Consider the following 27362-nt stretch of genomic DNA (forward strand, 5'->3'; position numbering starts at 1 on the left):
ATGGATACAATAGGGGCTAGCACCTTCAGTGCTTGGTCCCTAATAAGAAAACTAAAGGATACCCCTAATAATAACAGATTCAATAGGTGCCCCTAAAAAAACAGTGTGGGCAAGAAGAAAACACTATGGATTTTCATTATTTCATGAACCCTTTATACAAGACAGGGTACATTACAGTACTATCCCCACATAGCTGCACACTCTGTGGTTTATCTTTTGCACCCTATGTCAGGAAAACTGTCAGGTTGCCTCAGTGTGGATTTAATAGAGCTAAGCGACTTTGGCACGTGTATATTCATGTATTTTGGGTCAGCGGAAAGCTCTATTTTTGCTACTGTCGATTGTCCACAGCGAGGTAATTACACATAAAATCCCTGATTAATAGCTACAGCCCCTAAATGATTTGGGTGAATGATTTTCATGTGGAAGTACACAACTTGGGTAATGCACACTGTTTTCGTGTGTTGGAGAACACATCCAGCCCTCATGCTCTCCTCGAGATTGAGTGGGTTTCCAATGAGAAAGACAATGCGAGTTAAAGGACATAATGAGCATTTCACAACAGTACTGCTCTTGAGTGAAGCCATTAAATTATTAAACATCTGAAAGAGAGGAACAACATGTCTTCCATCTCTCTGTCCACACAAACAGACACTCTGACAAAGACTCTCCGTATGAGCTTATTAGTTCCAGGTCAGGTCAGCGTGTGTTTATGTGAAGGGGGAGGGGAAAGGTGACACCCTGTATGTGGTCTGTTGGCCTTACATCTGTTGCAGCAGCCTAAATTTATGATGTCGCCTTGACCATTAATGCAGCTTTTAACTGCCAAAATCTGTCAAATTGTAAAATGCCACTCAGCCACAACACGTTCTGAAACTTTCAATGCACATTTTCTGTTCTCTCTTTTCCCTACTCTTTTAAAACAAGAGGAGGGAAAAAGCAGCCATGAGACAAGTTGAATTTGACACTCTAACTCATAGACACTCTAACTGTAGCCCCTATTATATCCGTTAGTTTTCTTCTTATTATTATTCTGGGTGGGAGTCTATGGCAGCCCTATGAACTGTATGTAGAAAAATTATTACATTTGGCACACTGATAGAGGTGGGCATGAATAGACCCCAGCCAAAAAAAAAAAAAAAGATATGTGGAAACAGAGGTAAAATGTCTTTACCCATAAAACAAAAAACTTTTGTGCTTGTTTTTGTGATAGTGGCAACAACTTAATGTTAAGAAAAATATCATAAAGATTGAACCAGCAGATCTTTGTCTCTGTGTTTCTTTCTCTTTAGTATATGTAGGGATAGAACTGTAGAATATTGTTTATAGTGAGTTTCTTTTTTTTTTAATTATTATTATTATTAAAATGAAATTATAAATGATAAACAGCACAAAACATAAAATCACCACACTGTAAAAAATCCAACTTCCATTTTGTAAAAAGCTCTTTTAAAAGCTGACTTAACTATCAAATGTAGAAAAAAATGATAAAAAAAAAAAAAATTAAAAAAAAAATCAGTAAGCTTAACATTCTGTGCGATCAACTTAAAATGTTAAACAGCAAGAACATTCAATGTCAAGTTTGGTCTTGAAGGTTGAACTTACTGTCTTTTGAGCATGCTCAGTTTGATCACAGAGGAATCCATCTGTGGCAGAAAACTTCCCTCCTGCTTATCATTGCCACCAGTGTGTAATCACTGCTAGTTTGGCTTGATACTTTGACAAGGAATATTTTCTTGTTTAATATAATCTATTTATGTTTTATAAATATTGATTAGTATATTGATTAGTATATTTTTGTCAGATTGTGGGATTGCTGTATTGACCTTACTTGTTGACAACATAATGCACAATAACTGCATTGTCTATTTAGTGGATTTTCTGCAGAAACTTTGTGAACTGATCATTGTAAATGTTACTGTAGTAAGTCAGTTAAGGCTAGGGCTTCCATGGACTTAGAAAATCAGAAAATATCAGGTAATTTAACATTTGTGTTTTAATTCTTAAGAATCTTCTCCAGTAGTCTTGGTACGGTCCTGAAAATTCAAGAGTCAAAAGATGTATGAACTGCATTGTTGCATCTGCCACTGAGCATGACAATTGGAGAAGCAATTTGTGTGGAGGCAATACCCAAAATCCCTTGCACTTGAATTTATTTACTGTATGTGTCTTTGGTCAAAATATGGCAACATAAAAGTACATGAAACTAATTACTGTTTAGAATTAAAAGATGCTTCATGATTTTGTTTTAATGATGTCTTGCTGTAAAAAGTTGTGTTTTATTTGAAGTCACCATCAAGGTGATTAGTGTTCACTCTGGTGAATTTTATTCAGTGTTTTCAGTTGTCTTAACTTCATGGAAGTTTTAGTGGTGGTTACATACACTGCTTTTTAAGTCAGCCCAACTAAACAGTATTTTGGTGGGGCTGACACATGAACTTTAGTGGAAATTAAAAACTGCTTTACAAAGAATATATTGCTCCAAACTTAAAAATGTAAGCTTGTTGAACTTGGGTATGCATGTAGAAATCACTATTATTTCTGAGTGTGTTGGACTTAATTTATCTAGTTAATTGAAAGCACTGTAAAACTTAAATTGTTAAGTTGATATAAATACTTTTCCATTAAGTTGAAAAAACTCAAAAAAGTCCTGAAGCTGGTTGCCTTGATTTTTTAAGTTTTCTCAACTTTGTATTTGTTACAGTGCAGTCTCAATCAGGAAACTTCATAGTAAAAACATCCATGAAGCAACCAATGACCAGCTTGTCTTGGTGTTTATACAGATGTGGCCTTTGAGAATGCGTGTCAAAGGGAAACCGATCCTGTGATTTCACACGGTCTGTCGCGACATTAGGCGGTACAGGAGAGACATGATCAGTAGAGGGCAGTCGTGTTTCATTCTTTGAACCAACATCGATCGCTAAATCACTGCATTTTCCAAAAGCATCATAAGCCTATGTAGATCGTAGAAGCCATTGGCACCAATGGTACCTTCGATTAATTTAAGCTTATGATGCTTTTGGAAAATGCAGTCAGTGAGTTTATTTCTCAAATGGGACCATTTAAGCACATGGATTAACCACTGGGCCGATTGGGCCGTTGCCCAGGGGCATCTAAACCCAAGGGGTCTCGAGCTTTAAACAAATTATTTATTTTGAGATGCCTATTATAAATCCATGTAAATGTCAGCCATATGTGAAATACCATTTGTTCAACCGAATGCGTGCTGGACTACAGCAGCGCGAGCACAGACAATCGAGTGTGCTTTCAGGGAATCTGCGTCTCACAGGTGCAGCGCATTTATTTGAAAGAATAGAAAACAGTCTTTGATTCACAAAACGCTTCCAAACACAAAGTGCAGTTTACCCTGGCTGTGTACAAAGCTGATGGTTTAAATTCTTTTAAGTGACATAATTTGTGCAACAGTTTGGAGGACTTTAAAATGTTTAAGTCCTGCATGCATTTAATATTTAATGATAAAGTGAAAGATGCTTTAATACCCCAAATATTTGCACGGTAACCGTTTGTTAACCACGAGAATTCACGAACAGTTTTTCTATTATTTTTCGGGAGTAGGGAGTCGGGGATAAAGAATGTTTATTGCCATGGATGTGTCAAACACGATCTCAAATTAGTAGGGAATAAAGTGCACAGTAAGCTATGAGCCTAAATAGCACAATACATAGATCTTCAAATGATAAAATCACATTCGAACAAAAATAATCTCTGTCACTGCCTGCAGCATAGTAGGCTATTCTTAATCAATGGAAAATGCGTAATTCTGCCCGGACAGGTTCACTTTCCATGAGGCAGCAAACGCTACGATTTATAAACCACTTCGGGATGCTTTGATTTGAAATTATTTAGCATTTAACTTGTGTAATTATTGTCTGCACACCAGAGCGGGGGGGGGGGCACTGGCTCACCGTTTATCAAGCGCTGAATCTTTGCCAGGTGAAAAACAATCTGGAATCATGTGTAACAGTCACATTAAGTCCTCTTTGCAACCTGTATTTTTTCAGAATGTTGATTTGTGACATCTGCACTAAAAAGCTTGGGATGCATTTATAAATATTGAAATAATTTGTAACTTAACACAGTGTCTAAAAAAAATTTGACGGTCCTGCACAGTACACTGAAAAAAATGAGATGTGGTGCAACAATCAAAGATGTCCGTCCAGTGCGTGTTTACATAGAAAACAATACACAGTGTGAACAGCCCGTAACTCGCCCTATAGCCTACTTGAAAAACTGACCCAAACCTGGCCCAAAACCTGGTGGTTTGTTGGGTACCGTTGGACTCAGAAGACCTTACATGTGCAGAATAACAGAATAGTGATTTTAGTATTTGAATACAAGCACCGTGCACATCCTTATTAATAACTCATGATTTTGGACCGGTTCATAATTAAAAAGTACATATAATTGGCTGTGTAAGACATTGCTCCAAACTTTTCTTCTGTCTATCTGAAAAATCCAACAAAATCTGCCAAGCGTCCTGTAGCGTATAAAAGTGAACGTAGTTACGTAACTAGTGTCATGCAGTATTTTTATTATTATTTTCATAGGACATGGAGGGCCTCCATGGTGTACTGGCCCATGGGCCTCTCAGATCTTAATCCGTCCTTGTTTGAGCCAGGTTGTCAGTGGAGAACTGAAGTGAAAAAAAAAAAAAAAAAATGAAAAAAAAAAAATATCACCGAAAGACACAGTAAACGATATTGATCAGCAATGGCGATAAACTATACAGATGAAGTCACTGTTTACAAACAAATACACTTCCTCTTTTTTCATTTCAGAAAATAACTGATTCTTTTTTCTTTTGCTTGGGCACTTTGCTCAAATTGGGATGAAAATGCCCTAAAAGTGCAGTTTATGTGATTAAAACACCCGTTTCCTCATGATCCATGATGATCGATGGTTTAGGACAAATTCAGAATTTGACCATAATTTATGATGTTTCATGGATCACTGCATTGTCATCGCATCTTCTCTATAAAGACCCATTTGACCCGCAGCTGCTGATATTAGATTTTAACTTTTCATTAAGTAATCACACAAACTCCAATTGTAGACAGCTGCTTTGAATTTCCAAACTGCAACCGCTGTGACAGATATGAGGCAAATAAAGATCTAACGATGATATTATAGCATATGAACCAGACCACGATGAAAACTCAAAAGGGACAAACAGGACCCTGGCTGTTTGTGAAAGGAAATGCAAATAAAAATAATGTAATGCTTCTAAACTTATGCTTTTGCATTAATTTTTAATGCATTAAGACACTTGTTCAGTCGATATTGGCTGTAATTAATTTATATATGATGATGTGAAGTAATCAAATGTTACTGTAAAATAATAACATGTTATTATTTAATATGTGAATAATATAAGTTATAAAAGACATTTCATGTCTCTTGGTAGTTTTTTTTATATGCCACATTTCTTAGATTTAGAAGTGTGTTAATCATGTGAGGATTTGCAGTCATCAACCTGTTACATGTCCGACATAATCATACAGGAACACTGAACCATTTAGTGAACTATTTACTGCCAAAACAATGACACCGTAATCCAACTGGAGAGAGAAAATATTTTAACTTTAAGTGTTTTCTCCTTCAAAGAACCCATTAAAAACTTTCTATTGTTTTAGTCCACTCAGCCATGTTATGTAGTCCTAAAACTAGGCTTCTTTTAAATAAATAAAAAATTAAAATAATTTGATGCAAAGTATAATTTATTTCTTTTGATTTTGGGGTGAAATGTGTGACAAACATTTTTGACTTAACATATAAAATAATAGCCTGATGGATCACAGAGACCTACAATAAAAATATGAAACTGAAAGTTTATTACAGCAATGCATAGGATGTTTATCACTAGCTAAACAAACACGCTGCATATGTTACCAAAAAAGAACCTTTTCCTTTATGTGTGCATTTGTCTAAGTGCTTTCTGTTCACTCTCTTTGTGCATAGCCTAAAGATAAAAAAAGAAAAAAAAAAGAAAAAGAAAATGTTAACCTAAAAATTACCGCAGTAAAGGAAGTTGGTGGTTTGAAATTCAGACGTCTTTTGGCTTTAAATCCGCTGTGTGCTGTTGTAGACATGTAAATAATATTGCATGTTTGTCCTTCACAATTTATGAATCCAGGTGACATTATCTTATGGTCTGCAATCAGTCGTTTTAACACTGAAACTCTTTATTTTATAATGCAAATACTGTAGCTCCAAAAGTTAAACATTGGAATTTGTTAAACATCCATTGTCTATTGTTACACAAGGTCCTCTACTTCTATAAATATGTTTAAAACCCAACTCAAGACTCAACTCTTCTCTTTGGCCTTTGAAATTAAGTGGTCATTTTTATGTTTTGAAATTTGGTTTTAATGTTTGGAAATGTTTTATTCCATTGTGTTTTAATAATATTGTGTTATTTTGTTTAATCTTAATTCAACAAGATTTTTCAAATTGCAGGTAGGCCTACTACTACCTACTGTAGCCTTCAATGTTCACACGCCATACAAACACTCCATCTTAATAAATTGTTTATTTTTGTTATTTACACAGACTCCAGTGCATATTGCTAAATATTTTAGCGACTCAAGACTAGAGCAAGCATACACGAGTAATTTGTTTTCAAAACAAACTTTAATAAGTATGTGCTGTTTTTCGAAGCAATATTAAATATAAATATCTAAACCACCTGGATCCCATACGCCACTGGTCCGCACCGACAATGTCATGCAGTGATGACTTTAAATCATGTTTTGGAAGATAAGATAAAATCCAGTGGAGAGAGTCTTTTTTCCCCCCACAAATTGAAGGTGTGTCAGATCAATTTATTTCCAAAGTCATCTCAATCTTGGCATGTTTAGAGTTTGACTGGATGATTATTGATGTAAATGTGAATATTTATAGATATAATAGATATAATAAAAATAATAATAATAATAAAAAAAGAAACACTACAAACTTGGATGAACTTGTTTATAATGCAACAATGTTTTTTAATCCAAGAACTGCACTATTTAATATTTGTTGTAAAATTTGAAATTATTTAATAAATGAAGACATTCTCCGTGTCCATGATCGTATGGAAACCATGAAGCCACTGATCTACAGTCAGCCTTAACTTCTTACTACTCATTAAGGCTTGATTTTTTTTTTTTTTTTAGGTGGGGAAGCTGATCCTAGATCAGTAGTTACGAGCCAGCGTTTTCCTGGTGCGACAATCCAATTCTCAATTCACACATCATGCCCAACACCCATGGCCAGCCACACGCTCCGCCTGTTTATGAACCGTAAAACAATTAAAAAAGGTTTGAAATGAATCACTTTTGTCCGATTAACACTTTTTATTGATTCTAACAAATGAAACAGAAAAGCAAAACATATATGCACAGAATCAAATTTTAACCCCCATTATTCCCCTTTCCCCTCCCAAATCCTAAAACCCACACTGACGCCCAACAAACATCCCTGTGGTCAAAGCCAAAGTGTACACACAGACACACAAAAAAAAATATATATATATAAATATATACACACTGTAACAATAATGACTCTTCCTAATTTATCTTTACTCTGTTTGAGACATTTGAATTGTAGATGTTTACAGTGTAATGACTTCCGTGCTCTTACTCGAGCCAGCACTATAAATGAAAATGCCCACCCCATATCTTTCCAAATTGTTCCGCTTCCTGCGGCGAAAAGTGCGTTTCTTGAAGAAACACTATATCAGATTTCTTATGGTAACACTTCACAATAAGGTTCTATTCGTTAACATTTGTAAATGCTTTGGGGATCATGCTTTAGGTAACAATGTTTTACAGCTTGTATTCATCTTGGTTTATGCTGATTAAGGGTGTGTTCACACTTGTAGTTCGGTTCTCTTGGTCCGGACCAAAAAAGAAAATTATACATTTAGTCCTGGTTCGCTTAGCGTTCACACTGGCATTTTTAACACCGAACCTAAAGATATAAAACAAAAGGCGTCAGGAAAAACCTGATTGGACAGCTTATGACGTATTTCTATGACGGAACTTTCCGAACATCCAAAACAATGCTGGCTGCTGAGCTAAATGCGCTCGTTGGATTTATGTGTATATATATATATATATATATATATATATATATATATATATATATTTGGTGGTATTTTTACCAGCTGAGAACAAACGAAGAACTAATAAAATGTGTAAAGGAGTCAAAACAGCGGCAGGAATTCCTCCGTTGCACACACAAACGAAGATATGCTGCAAGGAAGGCTGACGGCGGTTCCGACACCTGTACCGAACTGTAATGGGCAACATAGCTCCTATGATGAGAAGAACCAGTTATGCTTGAGGTCAGTATTAGGCAAATTAATTCCTGTTTTTGGTCCGTTTAGACATCTTTGGTCCATGTTGCATTCATATATCAATCGATCTTTTTGGAAGCGGACAGAGACCCACTATTGAGGCGGTCTCGGTCTGCTTGTTTGGTGCACACCAAGGTTCAGATGGCAGCGTTCATACTTGTTCAAATGAACCACACTAACAGAGCAATCGCACCAGAGTTCGTTTTAATCAAACCAAACCTGTCAAGTGTGAGCACACCCTTATACATTTACAAACGTTCATTGTTAGTTCATGTTCGTTCATAATGCAGTAACTGATGTTAAGATGCACAATTATCATAGGGATGGTTTACCCAGAAATGAAAATTATCTCATCCTTTTATCACCCTCATGACATCTCAGATGTGTATGACTTTCTTTCTTCTGCAGAACACAAATTAAGATTTTTAGAAGAATATTTCAGCTCTGTAGGTCCATACAATTCAAGTGAATGGTGGCCAGAAATTAAAAGGACCAAAAAGGACATGAAGGCTGCATAAAAGTAGTGCATACGACTCCAGTGGTTAAATCTGATAAAGCGATAGATTGATATTTAAGTATTTTTTTTTACTACAAATCTACACTTTCACTTTCACATTATGGTGTGGTAGTGACTTTCACATTCAGCCATCTACTGGTTGGGGCTGGTCAAAGGTGGTGATTTATAGTATAAAAGTAAATATTGATCTGTTTCTCACACTCACCTATCATATCACTTCTGAAGACATGGATTTAACCAGTGGAATCATATGAATTACGTTTTATGCTGCCTTTGTCCATTTTTGACCTTCTGAGTTCTGGCCACAATTCACTTGCATTGAATGGACCAACAACAAAGCTGAGATATTCTTCTAAAAATCTTTGTTTGTGTTTTGCTGAAGAAAGAATGCCATACATATCTGGGATGGCATGAGGGTGAGTAAATGATGAGACAATGGGTAAATTGGCCCTTTTAAAAATGTTTAAAACAAATACTAGTATATGCTGAAATTAACATGTTGTTAGTTCATGTTAAATAATGTTACAAATAACCTTAAACCTTAAATGTTACTGATAATATTTTGTCATGCTATTGCCAGTAAAACAAAAACTATACTAACAGTAAATAAAAACAACAAAACATTGCTATAAAAAAAATTTAAAAAACGAAATCACTGGTAAATGTACCATTTTCTCTTGTAAAATGTACCATTAAAACAAAGACAAATGCTAAAAACGAATATTTTTTTTAAACTATAATAATCGTGGTGTGGTTTTAGGTAGAGCAAGTAGGAAGCAACCCTTAAACACATTGAAACAATGACGTGAGCACTTGAAGAGGGCTGTCTGCAGGGTGTCAGGGGCCCTGGAGGACGAAGGACCCACGTAAGAGTGAAAGACTGAGAGAAGGGACCTCATTACAGTTCTGCCGGTGCCAATAGAGTGTGAGCAGCTTATGTGAGGATGATCTGTTCCACACACTTGCAGAGTTCATCCACACACATACAAACACACACACACACACACACACACTGCCCACACATGGATAGGAGGTGGGGGCAGCTTGGCTTAGAGCACTGGGGCAGGATTTAGAGATCTCAAGAGACCTCAGTGAGAAAGGAAAGTGAGGGAACAGAGAGAAAAAGCTGAAAAGATGCGACTGGAGGGTGTACAGAGGAACAGGAGGCTTAAAGCATGGCACGGAGCTCAGTAAGAGGACATTACCATTCCAAAACAACCAACATCTGCTCTATCACAGACACAGAGCATGAGAGAAATAGCACGAGAGATGGGGGCAGAGTTCATCACTCCTCTAGCCTGCTTATCATCACTAAATATGATTGTACTTTATACTGAAATATAAAATGAGATGAAGCACACACATGCCCACAGCATAAAAAGTTGTTCACCTCTAATTTATCTTTTAGGACAGTATTGGTAAGGTTTAGGCTAAAGTTTTAGGTTATGGAGGTAGAATAAAATTCTCCTTAAAAACCTCGCCTGATTACAACGGGGGTCTACTTTTGCCCATTTCACTAGGAAACAGCAGCGAAACATGTAATACACTACAGAATATCGGTTTGAAATTTTTTTGCCATCGTCACGTACATTTCATGAGATCAGGCTGCTCAAATCAGATGATGCAAAGTACATAGATCAAATTCAACCAAAAAATTTCTGAATCACTCACTCAAGAGAAAAACTTGAATATGCCAAAGTCAGAGGGAACACAAGGTGAGCCATGTAATGAATGACAAATTGTGCTTCAGATCGTGTGTTTGACCTGTGTTACCCCAGCGAGGGAGTGTGTTACTGAAACCTGGCCAGGCACGTACCGATTAAAGTTCTTCCTCAGTTCAGTTAAAAGGTCTACAGACTTCCTGGTCCTCCAGGCCATAAAACAAAAAAGATATGGGCCATTCTGAGAGAGATAAGATCCAGAGACATTGTGGGATTTCAGACTTCTACAACCAGACCAAAGTTAATACACTGAAACAGAGCTTTTATATGAAGGACATTAGCAGGAGGGGCTGGTACGATATAATTACACTGTGAGTGCCAATCATAAAGAATCCAAAAAAAAGAAAAAAAAAAAGGGTAAAAACAAGAGTGACAAACCTCCTTCCTTAAAGACAGAATGCCACGGCCCTGGCAAGAGAACTATATGAAAATTACAAGAGACAGTTTGTTTGTATACACACACATCAGCCACAACATTAAAACAGCCTGCCTAATATTGTGTAGGTCCCCCTCGTGCCGCCAAAACAGTGCCAACCCTCATCTCAGAAAAGCATTCTGAGATGCTATTCTTCTCACCACAACTGTACAGAGTGGTTATCTGAGTTACCGTAGACTCTGTTGATCTCTCTCATCAACAAGGCATTTCCGTCCACAGAACTGCCGCTCACTGGATGTTTTTTTTTTTTTTTGGCAAAATTCTGGGTAATTTCTAGAGACTGTTGTGCATGAAAATCCCAGGAGATTAGCAGTTTACAGAAATACTCAAACCAGTCCATCTGGCACCAACAATCATGCCACAGTCCAAATCACTGAGATACATTTTTTCCCAATTCTGACGGTTGATGTGAACATTAACTGAAGCTCCTGACCCGTATCTGCATGATTTTATGCACTGCCCTGCTGCCACACGATTGGCTGATTAGATAATAGCATGAATGATTGTTTTTGCAAGACGGGTTGGTTTGAGTATTTCTGTAAATGCTGATCTCCTGGGATTTTCACACACAAAAGTCTCTAGAATTTACTCAGAATGGTGCCCCCCCCCCAAAAAAAAAAAACATCCAGTGAGGGGCAGTTCTGCGGATGGAAATGCCCTGTTGATGAGAGAGGTCAACAGAGAATGGCCAGACTGGTTCGAACTGACAAAGTCTATGGTAACTCAGATAACCCCTCTGTACAATAGTGGTGAGAAGAACAGTATCTCAGAATGAGTGATCAGAGACTGCAACATAAACACCAATAACTCACTTGTGCTCTGTGCCAGTCACAGGATATGAACACAAGCTGGAGAAAACTATAATCTGTCAGTGTCTCTTTTTTTGATACACTTTTAATTATTTATTTATTTATGTTGTCTGCTGTCTGTCCTTATAACCAACATTATGCATGTTTTTCACAGGACTGATTGGTGAGTGGCTGCTAGGTGATGTATGGCATGCAGTCCCTTTATGTTTCCTGTACAACTGACAGCTGGGTCACTGCACACACACGGATCACACTAAAACGTAATAGAACACTTTCACATCTGTTTCATAATCAAAGCTTTTAAAGGTGGGATGCACAGTGTTCAAATGATACAGTCTCTGTTCTTTGACATGTTGAGAGCTCTTGAATGCACACTCACAGAAACACTGTTGGTATAGCTCATCCTTGTGGATACACTGATGCTATAATTTGTGTTTTAGGATTTTGAAAATTGAAAAAACCAAGTAAAGTTTTAAGTACAAATAAGATTCTCGTGACCATATTAAATCCTTTGTACAAAGAGCACACAGGGTACTCTTTCACACATTCTCAAATCATGTGGTGATAACATGGATCATCGGGTATGGCACAAACTTGTGGAGTTTATACCAGTTTTAGTGAACACTCTTATTAAAACAAAGTGGGAACAATTCAAATTCTAGGAAATGTGTAATTCTGATACTTACTAAAATGAAATATATCATACCATACAGTATATATATATATATATATATATATATATATATATATACAGGTGCATCTCAATAAATTAGAATGTCATGGAAAAGTTCATTTATTTCAGTAATTCAACTCAAATTGTGAAACTCGTGTATTAAATAAATTCAATGCACACAGACTGAAGTAGTTTAAGTCTTTGGTTCTTTTAATTGTGATGATTTTGGCTCACATTTAACAAAAACCCACCAATTCACTATCTCAAAAAATTTGAATATGGTGACATGCCAATCAGCTAATCAACTCAAAACACCTGCAAAGGTTTCCTGAGCCTTCAAAATTGTCTCTCAGTTTGGTTCACTAGGCTACACAATCATGGGGAAGGCTGCTGATCTGACAGTTGTCCAGAAGACAATCATTGACACACTTCACAAGGAGGGTAAGCCACAAACATTCATTGCCAAAGAAGCTGGCTGTTCACAGAGTGCTGTATCCAAGCATGTAAACAGAAAGTTGAGTGGAAGGAAAAAGTGTGGAAGAAAAAGATGCACAACCAACCGAGAGAACCGCAGCCTTATGATTGTCAAGCAAAATCGATTCAAGAATTTGGGTGAACTTCACAAGGAATGGACTGAGGCTGGTGTCAAGGCATCAACCACACACAGACATGTCAAGGAATTTGACTACAGTTGTCGTATTCCTCTTGTTAAGCCACTCCTGAACCACAGACAACGTCAGAGGCGTCTTACCTGGGCTAAGGAGAAGAAGAACTGGACTGTTGCCCAGTGGTCCAAAGTCCTCTTTTCAGATGAGAGCAAGTTTTGTATTTCATTTGGAAACCAAGGTCCTAGAGTCTGGAAGAAGGGTGGAGAAGCTCATAACCCAAGTTGCTTGAAGTCCAGTGTTAAGTTTCCACAGTCTGTGATGATTTGGGGTGCAATGTCATCTGCTGGTGTTGGTCCATTGTGTTTTTTGAAAACCAAAGTCACTGCACCCGTTTACCAAGAAATTTTGGAGCACTTCATGCTTCCTTCTGCTGACCAGCTTTTTAAAGATGCTGATTTCATTTTCCAGCAGGATTTGGCACCTGCCCACACTGCCAAAAGCACCAAAAGTTGGTTAAATGACCATGGTGTTGGTGTGCTTGACTGGCCAGCAAACACACCAGACCTGAACCCCATAGAGAATCTATGGGGTATTGTCAAGAGGAAAATGAGAAACATGAGACCAAAAAATTCAGATGAGCTGAAGGCCACTGTCAAAGAAACCTGGGCTTCCATACCACCTCAGCAGTGCCACAAACTGATCACCTCCATGCCACGCCGGATTGAGGCAGTAATTAAAGCAAAAGGAGCCCCTACCAAGTATTGAGTACATATACAGTAAATGAACATACTTTCCAGAAGGCCAACAATTCACTAAAAATGTTTTTTCTATTGGTCTTATGATGTATTCTAATTTTTTGAGATAGTGAATTGGTGGGTTTTTGTTAAATGTGAGCAAAATCATCACAATTAAAAGAACCAAAGACTTAAACTACTTCAGTCTGTGTGCATTGAATTTATTTAATACACGAGTTTCACAATTTGAGTTGAATTACTGAAATAAATGAACTTTTCCACGACATTCTAATTTATTGAGATGCACCTGTATATGTATATATTTTACAGGAATATTACAGTTCAAAATAAGTTAAGCTCAAATCAACAATATTTGTGGTATAGCGCTGATTACCACGAAATAAAAAAATCAAAATGAAGCACTTACAATGAAAGTGCATGGGGTAGTTTTTGGAGGGTTTAAAGGCAAAATGTGAAGCTTATAATTTTATAAAAGCAATCTATTTAGATGGGTCTCCTGAGAAATACTTGCAGATGCTTTTATATACTTGAGAAGACTGGTAAAACTTCATGAGAAACATTTTTTTTTTTTTTTTTTTTTTTAAGGACCATCAAAATTCATCTAAAATAAAATAAATAAATAAAATCCATGTTAACACACGACTACAGCATTTCTAAGTGAATTTCCTTTCCTTTATTGGACAGATGCTGGACACATCATATATGCCTACACTGAAAGCTAAATCTAACATGTGCACTTTAACATGTGAACTTACAGGTATTTAGAGGTCATCGTAGGACTGTTTGGCTGTTACACATTTTCAAAAATATTTGAGTGACATGAATGTAACTATCTGTACTTCTACACCTGAATCCATCTGGAGTTGATTGTAAAAGGTGAAAAATGTGTCCTCCAAATGTGTGTGGTCAAACTGACACAGCTGCAGACTGTGTCTTCCTCTACCCTAACAGGACTGCTCCATCTATTCTCTGTGGATTCACTAAGATCTAAGAACAGCTCCTAATGCAGACTGACTAGGGACTGAAAGTAAAATGTTGTGTGATAACAAAATCAGAAGCCACAGCCAATCAGAAAACATATAATACTGATTATACTCTCTGATTTCTCTCTAGCCAAGGCTACCCAGTGTCATGCAAAAGCAATACAAACCAAGCAAATGATAAAATGTCTTGTCCCAGTCTGTTAAGACACGCATGGTTTTTAAGTTTCAAATGGAATACTAGTGTACTGATTACTCTAAAATCCTGCCAAATCATAAACATACAGTCCGTTTAGCAGGTAATGTTGGACTGTGGATGAGCAAGCAGAGGAAAGACACTGGATGCATTGCTTTAATAATAATGATGATGATGAAGAAGATGATAGCCTGTGATCTAACTATTGAATAAAGTCAGAAGTTAATGAATGGTGCCAGTTAGTCTACACACTAACTGCAATACATGGCAGATTTAAAATCTTCAGTGTTTTTAGAATTTGAGGGATATCCTGTCAGATTTTGTTTAATGCAACAAAGACATAATTCAGTGTATCTGTTCTAATCTTATTTGCTTGATGAGAAAATAAGACATTTCATTTTTTCTGTATTTTCTGTTGCAGATAAAGGAATCACCTGCTTTGTTTAAATATACTACTACGTTCTTCATTTGTACATATTTTGTTTTCCTACTGAGGCGGTGTCCCTGTATTTCACGTCTATATATATATATATACATACACACATACATACACACACACAGTTGTGCTCAAAGGTTTGCATACCCTTGGAGAATTGGTAATATATGTACCATTTTTAAAGAAAACATGAGTGAGCAGGCAAAACACATTTCTTTTATTTCTTATGGGATTCATATTCAACTGTAGGTTAAAACGGAATGGCACAATCATAAAACAAAACACGGCAACAAAGAAAAAAAAAAATGAAATGACCCCTGTTCAAAAGTCTGAATACCCTTAGTTCTTAATACTGTGTATTGCCCCCTTTAGCATGAATAACAGCATGCAGTCTTTTGTAATAGTTGTCTATGAGGCCCCAAATTCTTGCAGGTGGTATAGCTGCCCATTCGTCTTGGCAAAATGCCTCCAGGTCATGCAAAGTCTTTGGTCCTCTTGCATGAACCGCACATTTAACATCTCCCCAGAATGGCTCGATGATATTAAGGTCAGGAGACTGTGATGGCCACTCCAGAACCTTCACCTTTTTCTGCTGTAACCACTGGAGGGTCAACTTGGCCTTGTGCTTAGGGTCATTGTCGTGCTGGAAAGTCCAAGAGCGTCCCATGAGCAGCTTTCATGCAGAAGAATGCAAATTGTCTGCCAGTATTTTCTGATAACATGCTGCATTCATCTTGCCATCAATTTTCACAAGATTCTCTCTGCCTTTAGAGCTCACACACCCCCAAAACATCAGTGAGCCACCACCATGCTTCACAGTGGGGATGGTATTCTTTTCACTATAGGCCTTGTTGACCCTTCTCCAAACATAGCGCTTATGGTTGTGAAGATAAAGCTCTATTTTGGTCTCATCACTCCAAATTACAGTGTGCCAGAAGCTGTGAGGCGTGTCAAGGTGTTGTCAGGCATATTGTAACCGGGCTTTTTTGTGGCATTGGCGCAGTAAAGACTTCTTTCTGGCAACTCGACCATGCAGCTCATTTTTGTTCAAGTATCGTCGAATTGTGCACCTTGAAACAACCACACCGTCTTTTTCCAGAGCAGCCTGTATTTCTCCTGAGGTTACTTGTGGGTTTTTCTTTGTATCCCGAACAATTCTTCTGGCAGTTGTGGCTGAAATCTTTCTTGGTCTACCTGACCTTAGCTTGGTATCAAGAGATCCCGAATTTTCCACTTCTTAATAAGTGACTGAACAGTACTGACTGGTATTTTCAAGGCTTTGGATATCTTTTTATATCCTTTTCCATCTTTATAAAGTTCCATTACCTTGTTACACAGGTCTTTTGTCAGTTCTTTTCTGCTCCCCATGGCTCAGTTTCTAGCCTGCTCAGTGCATCCACGTGAGAGATAACAAACACATTGACCATTTATACACAGGCACTAATTGCAATTTAAAAAGCCACAGGTGTGGGAAATTAACCTGTGTGTGTCACCTTGTGTGTCTGTAACAAGGCCAAACATTCAAGGGTATGTAAAATTTTGATCAGGGCCATTTAGGTGATTTCTGTTATCATTATGATTTAAAAAGGAGCCAAACAACTATGTGATAATAATGTTGGGCCTCATGTATTCAGATAGAGGACAAAGGCAGGCCTAACACAGTCGTAAAACCTGACTGAGGCCCACAAACAGTCATAACACAGGAAGATAATGCCCGGATGCAGGAAGAAAAACGAAACCCTGCGCAGGCAGCTTCAAGCTGCCCAGCTAAGAGTAGAGTCAGATCAGGTAAGTGCAGCTGAAACGCACAGCACAACATCTGACATAGAAGAGGGCCCCCTCTTTAGCACTATGCATAGAAGTGTGCCCCTGAGAAACCCAGGGACACACGCTAGGAGCCGAGCTGGGGAGGAAGTCGTCCTCATCGCTATAGCGATCCAAGTGACTATGGTGTTTTGGATGACTCGGACGACCCGTGGTCATACTGACACCAAGGCTCGCGCACTCGACAACTCGAGTCCCTCGCTGGGGACATAGAATGCTTTGACCCAAGTAATCGAGATTCAAACATCGACAATTGAGCACTGCCTGGTTGACTTGCCTTACGCTTCGTCATGGGAAAAACTCAAGCTCATATGGAAGACCACGGTAAGGAGTGTCCATGTGTTCATGGAAACATTACCGACTGGTACCCAAGACCGCTACTCATCTCTGTGTAAAGCCCTACGTGAGGAGTATTCGCTGTATATCGACGAAGCCTCCACTACCATAGGTGCTTTCGCCATCACCTAGAAGAGGCACGAGCCTCCGCGCGAGTATTACAGATGCCTGACAACCACATACTTCCAAGGAAGTAACGCACCAGGTCTGGAGGAGGAACGAGCTTTCAAGTCTCTTTTCCTTCACAACCTCCACAAGTGTGTGCGATATGACGTCACAATGCACTGCAGAACGGGCAACCCCACCATGCAGGAAATCAGAAGGTACGCGCAACTGGCATGGGAGACATGCGTGCGCCCTGCCCGAGGGCACAAAGGCGATGGCAGAGCCCTGGGGATCCAAGCCTCAGAATATGCAGACCTAGCGCTTGAAGGCAACAAAATGCCTCGAGTTAAGGTGAATGCTAGAACAGGACCCCAGAGGCGTCGATCACCCCGCCAGCAGGGTAGGCAACAGAACCAGGGGGGTGGTGACCAGACACACCCCCAGGGTCACGGCAGGTCTAAACAACAAAACGTTCGTCGGCCGAAAGGAAAGGCACGGTTCGAACGAAAACCCAAACAAGAAGGTGAGTGGGTATAAAATGTTTCAAACCCCCTCAGAGAACAAGATTTGAGAAAGGAAATGGAGGATATAAGGAGATGCTTGACTGAGTTAGTAACGAAGCTTGACGTGCTCCGTTGTTCACCAGGTTCGCCGAACTCCTCAAAGGAACACGGCGCTGAAACCCCGTCAGTATGACTAGACGATGTACCCCCTCCCATTAACGCCAAATTTTACTTTGTAGATCGGAAAAGGGGAACAGGGTCCAAGTTGCTCCCAAAAACAGTCACTCCTAACACGCTACACCCTCCTTTTCTGACCTTCTTGGGCGATCTGTTCTTTAAGGGCAACGCCTGACACCTGGGTGCATCAGCTCCCACGCACTACTCGACACTGGTTCTGAAATAAGTCTAATGTGTTCCAACACCTTCGCAGAGGTGGCTAGAGCAAAGCTCTCCCTTGGCAAATTGTTACAGACAGAACTGCAGCGTAAGCATCACAAGCTAGGTCGTCTATCACAAAACAGGTGTGGATCGACATTACCTTTCAAGGGATGACGCTAGTACACCCTGTTTACATATGTCCCATTAATACGGAACCACTGTTAATTGGCAAGGACCAACTGAACCAATTGTCTCCGCTCAGTGACTGCTGTCGTGGACACATGTGGGCTCAGGTTGACATACCAAGACCACTTGGTCCAGAAAACAGTTCGCCAGTTTCAGATGGACAAGTCACCATCATCCAAAATCCAGCAGAGACGACGACTCCCAACAAGAACAATTACAGGGCCTGGGTAAAACCCTTCAGGGTACTATAGTCACTGTAAATTTGCACTCCGCTCTTATCAATAACACTTTGCATGCTTTAGGGACTTTGAGGGACTCGTTAGAGGTCTAATGCAGGACCTCAGGGAAATTAGCTCCTCAGTCAACAGTCTGAGTGGTGGAAAGATTCCAGCTCACCTGGTCTCCCTAGACCTTGTCAAACAAATCCTTAGATCTGCTACTACCTCCGTTGTGCAACTTTCACAGATACACCTGGCATATAGTTTTGGCAGTGAAATTCCAATCCATGTAAACCCTCAGAACCTCAAAATAGGATTTATCCTCAATCTACCCATCATAGAAAGGCAGAATATATACAGACTAAAGTCCGTATTTAATGTTATTTTTCAAAGAGGTAATGCACACATTCACCTCAAAACACCACCAACACTTGCCTACCATGATGAGAACCCCTCGCTCTACCTTATCCCTAACCTAAGCATGGATATACATTAGGTTTGTCCAAACAACCCCTTTGTTAGAGAGGCGACTAACTACCTCTGTGGCCTAAGTGCCGAATCCCCTGAACAAAAGTGTCAAGGTAGCATGTCCATCAAAGATGAAGGAACAGAGACAAGGGTAGAGCGAGCAGGCAATCACTGGCTCATTAACACACCAGCCACCGAAGTCCCAATGTCATACAACCGCCATGATACAGCCACTAAACTAAGGCTACCAAACCAAACAGTGTTCTTAATGTTTCCCCAAGGAGCCACCGTGCACATTGATGATATTGTCCTCCATCTCAACGTCGACAAACATGATGCAGAAATTGAGATCATGGATGCATTTAGAGGTCACAACCTCACCATTGATGACACCCTTCAACAGCAGCTTCAGGCTGAAGGGACGAAATTAGTGAAGTTCAGTCTCAAACCGACTGACTTGACCACTATATTTCCTAGTCACATAAGCAGATCGTCATCTTACCAAGAACACCCTATCAGTTTGGTTGCCCTCTGGCTCCTCCTTAGTGGTTGGATCATCGCAATTATTGCACACGCCATGTACAGGTACATTCAACACCTACAGACCAGACTGGACTCCCTCCTTCTCGTACAGCCGTTTTTTACACACCAGTCTGAGCCCATCCCACAGGTTAACCCTAATCATTTCCAAGGATAAGCCTTTTAACCTTTAACCCTCCTTTCCTTTCCTCTAACATCTTGGTCCTAGTAACTATTGTCAGGTCCTACTTTGATTTTGTGTTATGACCAAAGAACAACAAAGGATTGTGTTACGGTTAATGTTGTGCCTACCAATAACTTGAGATGTTTATGTGTGTGAATGTAGTTTTAGATTTAGCTATAAGTTCTATGCTCAGATGTGCCTCAATCTCTGTCCAGACGATAAAGCCTCTGTGAACTCTAATGAACTGTATGGACTGTGCAGCCGTTTTCTTTTCTATCAGGAATACATGGATAGCGTAACCCACAGGTTACTGTGAACCGACAAGAACTGTTTGGCCCTTCAGTTGCTCTAAAGATGCTGGACAACAGCCAACTCTTCAGACCAAAGGGGGGAATGTTGGGCCTCATGTATTCAGATAGAGGACAAAGGCAGGCCTAACACAGTCGTAAAACCTGACTGAGAACCACAAACAGTCATAAATCTTACTGATAAAAACCGTGCCAAAATCAAACAAAGAGAGTCCAAAACAGACTACAAATCCCATGAAGCCTTGCTCACTAAAGGATCAAACTCAACTCCTACTGGATGAGGCACATGACAGAACGGCCCTCAACCATGATGTCATCGGGAGTAGAAATAACACTGAGACCCTTCCGGGCATTGCTTCCAGCAACTTTGCTCGCCGTGTGTAGACGCAGTTCATCGCTGCTCTCAGGTGTAGCCTCGTGGCACAAGGAAGTAACATCCGACTTGAAACTGTGGCCATATAATCTCCATCTTGCTGGACAAGTTGAGATTACTCTGTGTTCCACCGAACACTCTAACTGATCCGAAGGAGACCGCCGAGCAATCTCTTCCCTCTTCAATCAAGTCGACATCGCTGATTTCTCTGCCAACCCGCCGAGAATCAGCAGCCGTACCGCCTGCCGACAGAGTGAGGAAACGGCCTCCCGTCATCACCCGAGCCTCGAGGAACCGAGTCGGAGTTAAAGGACAGATGAACACACATTCTACCTGTGTTCTCATGAGATTCAAGTAAGAGGTTTACGTCTGGGCAGAGATAGAATATTATAGTGTGTTACTCTTGTGTATCAAGGTTATTGCTTGTACAGTTTACAGACCACCGAGTCCGCTCATTGCTGCTAATAATATTCAATGTATTACTGTAATGTACTGTTATCATGAATGAGATCTGCTGTGTTGTAGTCCAACCACATTGGACTGTTGTATACTTCCGCCATCGTGGGCGAGACCGGCACACTGATTTTATCCATTAAAGAACCAAAGACCACGGGACAGTTTACGAGCCATCCACCGCGTCTCTGAGTGATAAACTAACAGATGCTTTCTCTCCCACGATCGCGAAACCGGCTTTTGTGCCGCCACTTTATTCTCTCTCTCTCGTACTAACCATACACACACACGACCCCTCACAAACATTCTCGCACACACTTTTGGCTAGTAGATAACTTCGTGATAAAGCTCAGCTTTGTCCCTAAGTTATCGTACAAGCGGAGACGCGTTAAACGGGCAGACGGCATTAACCAGTTTCTCTCCGCCCATATTCACGGCCATATTCTCTGGCCAGAAATCTCACATGACGTACTCTCCACGAGAGTCACATCCGCCATTTTGTGCGCGTCCCTCCTTACACACACACACACACACACACACACACACACACACTCTCACACACACACACACACACACACACCTTCCTCTCATGTGTTATAGGATTATTTTGGTTACCATATCTAATCATGTCACTGTTTAGTTTGTAGTTGTAAGTCAGAAGTTTATTGACTGCATTGTATTGATTATTAATTGGTATTACTGCATAAATAAACTTTGTTATATTTCAAAGAGAAGTGTTTTGGTTTGTTTTGCATACACCCGTGTCAAATGCTGGCAGGGGGATGTCAGTGCTCGGATTCAAGCCTTCATTGTTTCCTTTTGAATGTCGATTTTCTTAAGAGAACAATCTAATATTGAGACTGTTATACTGTCTGGTTATTAGTCCCTGATTCCAGGGTGGTGCCCCGGCGATATTAATCCTTATTAATATTCTATTGATTTTGATAATTGATAATTATCTTTGATGATTGTTGAATTATAAATTATAATTATTTGAAGGATCAATAAGCTAGTGTTAATTCTAATCAATGTTCCATTGATTTTAATAATTAATGATTATCTTTGATAATAATTAATATTCTATTGAATTTGATGGTTATCTTTGATTGTTGATGTGAAGGATTAAAAGAGCTAACATTGATTCAAATCAATGTTCTATTGATTTTAATAACTGATAATTATATTTGATAATTATTAATTATTGCTAATAACCAAACCCGCTCCTGAACGTAGCGCACTACATTTACTGGTGCCCCGTTTGAGGCTTTAATGAGTTAGATTCTATTATTTAATTTAAATATTAATTAATAACTAAAGAAATAATTAATTATTTCTGATAGTAACACTGATCTAAACAACCAGTAGAACCTACAATAAATGGCTTCATATGATCACTATCCTTAAATAAAAGAAATTTTTGCATGATCAGTCCTATTTTCCAAATCAAGGCCAAATTCTGCCAGGGTATGCAAACTTTTGAGCACAACTGTGTGTGTGTATACATACATATACATATATACATATATATATATATATATATATATATATATACATAAATATATATATATATATACATATATACATATATATATATATATATATATATATATATATATATATATATATATATATATATATATATATATATATATATATATATATATATATATATATACACACACACACTTTATATATTCATAACATTATTCATACATGTTTTGTTTGCATCCAGAACACACAATTTAAAGTCTTCAAGATCGTTTTGCTTTTCTCTTGACTTCATTCACATGTGACCTTAAGGTTATCCAAAAGTAATTGCAAGTGATCTTATAGCATTTACTTTCTTATGTGGTAAATGGATTAGGGTACTGATTACATTTTTAACTAAGTAATCAGTATTTGCAAAGGATTACATTTTCAAAGTAACCCTCCGAACCCTGTTCATTTGTTAAACTGGAAAAAGAACAAGCTGAGTACAGTACACCATTTGATACAGTACCTATCGCACCATGTTCTTTTGAATAGTGAAAATCATGGCAAATGTCATCGGTTGTCCGGGTTTTCCAAACATTCAGAAAACTTGTATACTGTGCACAGTATATATATACAGCAAAAAAGTAGAAGTAGGATGCCATCTGTACACAGCCAAAATCTAACTGACTCAGTGACACTGATATTAGAACAGCACAGCACAGATACTGATCTCCCTCTTCACTGGGCACATGTTCACAGTAAATAATTGAGGTGTGTACTGATGAATGGAGCTTTGAGAACTATTAAAGAAGTGTGGGCTGGTTTTGAACTCATAAGTGTGTGTCAAAAACAGTCTCGTACCTGTAGCTTGGAGCACCAGCTGGAGTCGTGCTTTCGCCTGTTCTGCAGATGTCTAGAATGAGAGAGGAAGTCATTATGGATTTGCCATAACCCTTGTTTAGGAGGAAATAAGACAATAAAAGACAACCACAATCTGTCATTCCACTCACTGAACATTTCATTAAAATGTAAAAAACAACAACAAAAAATAAATAAATAAACACTGTGAGCATATTAAAAAACAGGGTTAAAACTGCAAAAGTTTCATCTGAATTTTTCATTTCCTTGATGAGATCACATCTTACAAATGGAAATAAATCTCAGCAAACCGTGTGTGTGTGTGTGTGTGTGTGTGTGTGTGTGTGTATGTGTGTAAACACGCACATGAGGGCTGAACATGTGGAAAACTGACAGGAGCACTGGAAGAGGGCGTGGCAATAATTCCAGTATCTCCACTATTAGATTTCGGTGTTATGATAGTGTGTAGGATTACAGAGAAATTAAATGCTAATAGTATTAACTTTAAATGTGGATTCTGTATGACTGCCGTTCTTCGGAGAATGTGGGTGTCGCAGACAGCCACAACGTACATTATTCAGCTTAAATTTGATTTATCAGATTGTAAAGGTGTCACTTTGTAAAAATGTCATCTTGGGTGACAGCGGGGAAATATAATGACCCGCTTAAATGTAAAATTATCACTACGCTGTGTCTTAGATGACAAACACATCAAGCTCTTCTTGGAAATCTGGTTGTTTTCTACACCTTGCCTTTGATAACTTGGGAAAAAAAACAAAAAACACGCACATCTTCTCTGTGCTCTTTTGAGTATGCACCTCTTGCTTTTTTCTCCTTTATATTGTTATCAGAAGCATATTAGGCAGTTTCAGGGCATCAATCAAGTAGACAGAAATAAAGGAAGGATTATTGAATGTTCAGATAAACCCCCTCTCCTTCCGTTTCAACCCATCTTCCACTCTCTCTCCGATTACAATAATACCCAGCCATGCTGCAATAACGAGGGGGAAGAACAGAGTGATCACTCTGCTTAAATGGAAGGATAATAGATGGCACAGCAATCATCTTAGTTACAGTTTATTATGACATTTCCACCATTGCATCTGCATTTGTTTAAAGTGCCCCTGAGGCAAATGTCAGGTGATATTACACCACATGTGTTTACATAAGAAAAAGAGGGAGGAAAACATAAAAGAACAAAAATGAGCATCAATATGAAGAAAAATGTAATTTGTTTCAAAGAATGAAGGATGGGTGACGGATTAATAATTAGATAAGTTTGTCAAATTACTGCATAACAGAGGCCTCATTGTGGAAAACTTGGCATGTGCTATAACACTGAGCAATGAGAGAGAGAGAGAAATGATCAAGATATATTTGTATACAGATAGATTGTAAATAAGATGCAAAACACTGTTTGACAAAGACCACACATGTTTGATCCTGGATACTATCCAATCTAGTTGTGACCCACTGTGGTGGCAAACTTAACTAACAGCAATGTCTGGTTAATAACAGTACTGACATATAGTCATAGCCTATAGACCATTTCAAGGACTATAAGGAAGTGATGTCTTTGTTCCTAGAAAATGTCCAGCTAGTTGTCTAACTCAAAACAAAATTCAAAACAAAAGATGGAGGCGCTTTATTCATACTGACTTTGACAATTTTACCATTACTAACATTAATACAATTGTCATAAAATGTCATTATTAAAATTTGGACCATGTTCCCTGGATACCTGGAACAAACAGAAATTGAAGTGTTTAGATCTCAGAAAAAGCAACCACAAATAGATGCATGAACTGCAGCAATGAAGCGAGACAGCTGGATACATGCAGTACTAACAACTGTCACACATCTCATCTCTGGTAGGCAAACAACATTTTTGTTAACTAACTGTACATTTGATAGCTAGAGTTTTTTAGTTAAGTCAGAATATTTCTTTATATGCTCTAAAAGTGACTATTTATTGCTCCCAATATAATGAAGGAAACTGTAATTTACATTTAGTCATTTAAAAGACACTTATCCAATACGAATTACAAATGAGAAACATAAGCAATTTGACACACAAATGTCAATAATATCTGCATACCGAGAGGTCAAGTTCTCAGAATCACTGGGTTAGTATAGAAACGCATGCAGAAGAGACAGATAATGTCGTTTTTTTCTGTTTTTTGTTTTTGTTTTTTTTAATAAGAAAGATCTTTACCTTGTCTGCAAGTCACTCGCTTTCAGCGTTAACAGCTTCATTGATTATAAGAGAAGCAATCTAATATTTGCAATCTGAAGTGGTCTATAAGGGTGATGAAATCACTGAAACAGAGTTCTTCAGGAGCCTCAACCTACCGCACAGCTAGAAATGGGAAGCAAGTGGAGACATGCAGCAACACAAATGTCCTCCAAGCGACAAAAATGGGCCCTAACTTCCAGCAAGCAGGATTAGCCTAACCACCTCTTGTTCCTCAGATGCCGGTGTCAAAGACTCAAAAACCCAATGGGAAATTCTCTGCTTGGAAATCCACATTTTTTGTGCTCTGACAGGGCACAGATGGTGCAGATGCTCATCTGACTAAAACAAATGGATGAGGGGAAAAAGGCGTGAAAGCCTTTCGCTCATGAGCGAAAGAGGTGGAAAGCCTTAAGGCACATAGCCAACCTGTGGCCTAAGCAATGCTTTGTAGAACCAAGGGGCAAACTCGAGGCTATTCACAGGCCTGACCTGGACAGTGGTTCCGCTCTCTAGAGGAAAACAGGGCACGTCTACAATTTTGTCACATCTTGGAAGATACAACAATGGGCAGACTGTGAACAAATTGGCCTGACTCTACCCACTGCAGGCGGGGCATGATGAGAGGTCTTTTCAGGGTCGCAGAGCACGGTAAGGCTTTCTTAGGCACAATTTGGCTGCGAACACAGTTTGGCTATGTGGAGGTGGGTCCAGCCTCACTGAATTATGCAGACCAGGCAACCGTACAAACATATTCTGAGTGATATAGTGGAAGATGCAGCAGACCACCATATTCTGACAAACTCTACTCACTGTGATCCAGACACCTGGATCATCTCTTTAATATGCCAAAAGTGCGCTTAACACTGCACATCATAGTTTGCTCATTATTTGATGAATTATTACTGATATGATCCATAGAAATGTCAAGCAAATGAAAAGGAACTTGTTATTAAAACAAGTGTGACACCTGTCATGTTGGTTCACAAAAGCAGACACAGGAAGAAAGATTTAAACTGCAAACTGTGTCGTGTGACGATAATCACTCAAGGTAATACAAGTAATCAGTTTTACCACCTTGAAGCACACTAAAGAAAATTATGAAAGCTAAAAAAAGTGCTCTGCACTAATTCATTTCAATTCAGTCTATTATTTATTTTTATTTTTTTGCTAGAAGTGTTATTTGATATCTATTTTCTGCAAGAAGTGTTTACATTATTTTTGTAGGGTATTTTGTACTTATGTATTATTTTCTTTGTATTGCTTTGAGAAGATATTGAGTTTATTGATAAAAGTTAATAATAATAATAATAACAACAATAATAACAATAAATATAACTGCGAGCAGCAATGACGGGCCCAAGCACCATGGGTCCATTTCCACCCATTGGCTTTCGGAAAACAATGCAAGGTGGACACATGCATTTGGCATTTGACATTATTCTAGACA

At 38.6% G+C, this 27362-nt stretch overlaps 1 protein-coding gene across 2 annotated transcripts in view; it reads right to left on the reverse strand.

Annotated features, from left to right (window-relative positions):
- The window catches only part of rsrc1 (arginine/serine-rich coiled-coil 1), a 460355-nt gene that overhangs the window by 163662 nt on the left and 269331 nt on the right, over positions 1-27362 (reverse strand). For both annotated transcript variants that reach the window (XM_051679647.1, XM_051679648.1), the window contains one exon: positions 23683-23734. In XM_051679647.1, coding sequence (XP_051535607.1) covers positions 23683-23734 — 52 coding nt within the window. The remainder of the gene's footprint in view (positions 1-23682; positions 23735-27362) is intronic.

The sequence above is a fragment of the Myxocyprinus asiaticus genome, chromosome 39 (genome assembly GCF_019703515.2).
Source record: "Myxocyprinus asiaticus isolate MX2 ecotype Aquarium Trade chromosome 39, UBuf_Myxa_2, whole genome shotgun sequence".
Taxonomy (NCBI): Eukaryota; Metazoa; Chordata; class Actinopteri; order Cypriniformes; family Catostomidae; genus Myxocyprinus; species Myxocyprinus asiaticus.